This window comes from Octopus bimaculoides, chromosome 30 (assembly GCF_046866305.1).
Source record: "Octopus bimaculoides isolate indiv1 chromosome 30, ASM4686630v1, whole genome shotgun sequence".
Taxonomy (NCBI): domain Eukaryota; kingdom Metazoa; phylum Mollusca; class Cephalopoda; order Octopoda; family Octopodidae; genus Octopus; species Octopus bimaculoides.
The window spans coordinates 1,605,624-1,608,626 of record NC_142957.1 but is presented as its reverse complement, the minus strand read 5'-3'; the positions used below and the strand labels follow the sequence as shown (position 1 = coordinate 1,608,626).

The 3,003-nt window shown below is 38.3% G+C and overlaps 1 protein-coding gene across 1 annotated transcript in view; it reads left to right on the top strand.

The window, feature by feature from the left end:
* Positions 1–2,661: 2,661 nt before the first annotated feature.
* Positions 2,662–3,003, top strand: part of LOC128251409 (uncharacterized) — a 191,774-nt gene continuing 191,432 nt past the window's right edge. The window contains exon 1 of the mRNA XM_089345840.1: positions 2,662–2,694. Within this exon, the coding sequence (XP_089201966.1) occupies positions 2,662–2,694 (33 nt within the window). The remainder of the gene's footprint in view (positions 2,695–3,003) is intronic.

Here is a 3,003-nt window from a genome sequence, read left to right as displayed (position 1 = left end):
GAATTACAAATAATGCTCATCTGTTATGTTCGGGTGACCCTATAGCTACCAATGGTACAACTGTATTCGTCTTTGCTTAGGAAAAATGACTAAATTGTGGGTGTGAAGTCCCCATGAAGGGGTCTTTGTAACTTCTAAGAAGAAAAAAATTTAGAAATATTACTTTATTTGTGTGTAATCTGTATGGTCAAAATTTCATCAACATCAAAAATATATGAATTTTCATGGGGGTTATGGCCATTATGCATAGAATATAATTTCCAAATTTCTTAAAGATCCATTCAATACTTTTGACGTAGTTTTCGATAAGAAAACAAATGACTAATGTGTGTGTTTGTGTGCATATATGTGTGTGTGTGTATGGGTGTATATATGTATAGATATCTGTATGCATTTATATATGTGTACATATTAGATGTACACCTATATATATACATCTACACATATGTATACATATACATGTATGCATATAGATCTATATCTATATATATATCTATACATATACGTGTACATATACATGTATATGTATACATATACATCTCTCTCTCTCTCTCTCTCTCTCTCTCTCTCTCTCTCTATATATATATATATATATATATATATATATATATATATATACACACACCATTAAAGTGAAAGTATCTGTCATTACAGTATCGAAATGTGATTATTTCAGTTAGTGGAATAGTTTCATTTTTAAAGTGAAAGTATTTGACATGAGTGTTTTTGTTTCACTTTTGACACGTAATACTTAAATAGTGGAGGAGATATGATGTGGGCTCCAACTATGTAAGAACTTAAAAAATTTTTTTTTGACTAAAACACAACCGGAACCCTAAGTAAGACATGTGTAAAATTTGAATGAAATTGGTTGTGTAGTTCTCGAGTTTTAGGGAAACACACAGACAGACAGACACACATTCTCATTTTTATATATATAGATGACGGACTTCTTTATATGACGCGCGCGCGTGTCCAAACTGGATTTTTATTCAACTTTGTTGCAGCTATAGTTGCTATCTCTCAGTTATATAGAAGCCGTCAGTTTATCGAATTTCCTTGAAAATTTGATATGGGAAAAATTGTACAAATCTCGATGTCGACAAATTATTACTGTTTCTTATTGTACACTGTCCTTATTTTGTTCTACAAATTCCTGCCTCACACTGCTTGACGCTTACAGACCTGGATCGTATTGCTGTATATATATATATATATATATATATATATATATATGTATATGCATATATATATACACACACGTACACATATTACACACGTTCGTAGGCACAGGAATAACTTTGTGGCAAGAAGCAAATATCTCCTGTTATATCCGTGAGCTGACCAAAGCGTTATAAGTGGTCAGTTCGTATACGCCAGGTTGGTAAGATGGTAAGCCCCGAAAGCACCACCAGATAATCTCTTACGGACCGTGGTCATCAGACAATTGATGACACAGGTGAAAAGATCAGAGGTGGCCACCCAGTCTTTTTGTTAATGGAGAACAGTCAGAGCCCTTCCTGTTCACCTGCACGCAGCTCTCGGCACTGCTATACAACTGTTGGAACAAGGTGGTGATCTTGGGAGGCGCGTCGACATGGTTGAGACCTTTCGATTAATGGTTGCAACTCTCACGTTTAAGCTGCGAGTGAATCTCGTCACCAAAAAACTATCCCTGCCATGATTCATCCTGTCTCCATGATCCTAACATCGCCTCAATATTCGCGTGCTCTTTGACCAATCGCTTCCGTACCCTGGCTGACAATGAGACTGACAACTGAGAGATCTTCAAATCATGTGTCAACCAGTTTTCACATGATTTCCTGGTAAACAGAATACTTCTTCTGAAGGATACTTGGATTTCATTTCGGATGCTGAAGATAATCAATTACCACCGGGAGGCTCGAATACGTGGCGACATCAATGAGTTCCGGCAGATCGACCCGATATGCAGCAACGCCATCTCAGATAAACGATAGTAATTCTGGGCGGAAGAAACCGAGCGCCTGGAGGCAGCAGCAAAGAGCGACGACATTGACCAGGTTTTGAACAGGCTCCAAAGAGCCAGAGCTTGTCTCCAGTTCAAGACATCCCAGTTGAAAGATACCAATGACAACGCCGTCATCAAGGAAATAACCTGCTTCAAACGCTGGAAGGAGAACTTCAGCCTTCTTCTTCATCGCCCAACTGTTCCTATCCATCGCAGCCTAACCGTCGCTATAGACACATCCGCAACCAAGGATACTTACTGGTTGTGTCCTATCACCCCGACGTGGTCAGTTCCACCCTGAAGAAGCTCAACAACAGCAAAGCCCCTGCAATATACACTATCACCGCAGAGATGTTGAAGGCAGGCGGATAAAACATGATTCAGTGGCCATCCCACATCATCCACCAGCACCTGAGCGTCTTTCTGTCTGTCTATCCATCTGTTTGTCTGTCTGTCTGAATGTTTAACTGTCTTTCTAAATGTGTTCGCGTGTGTGTGAGTGTGTGCGTGCACATTTTAGAGTTTGTGTGTATCCCAATATCAACTTCGCAGCCGGTGGTGGTCCATTTTCCTCGACATAACTTAGCGACTCTGCATTGACAGGATAAGTATCAGCTTAAACAAATAAGTTCTGGGGTCTATTCACCTTTCGACTAAAATCTTTCTTGACTATGCCCAAGCACGTCCACAGTCGACTGACACAAGTATGTATATGCATGTATGTATGTTTGTATGTTTGTATATATATATATATATATATATATATATATATATATATATATATATATATATATATATATATATATATATATATATATATATATATGTAAAGTTTCATTTAACCAGGGCATCTTTGGCCTTGCAAAGCAGCCTCCAGTATACAACAATCTTGGTTATTTTCCACGTCCAAGGTTCCGCTTGCTATGAAACATATGTAGCCCAGATCCTATCGACCCCATTATTTAACTCCTGTATTCTAATTCGCACACCCCGCATCCCTAATCACCTATCGA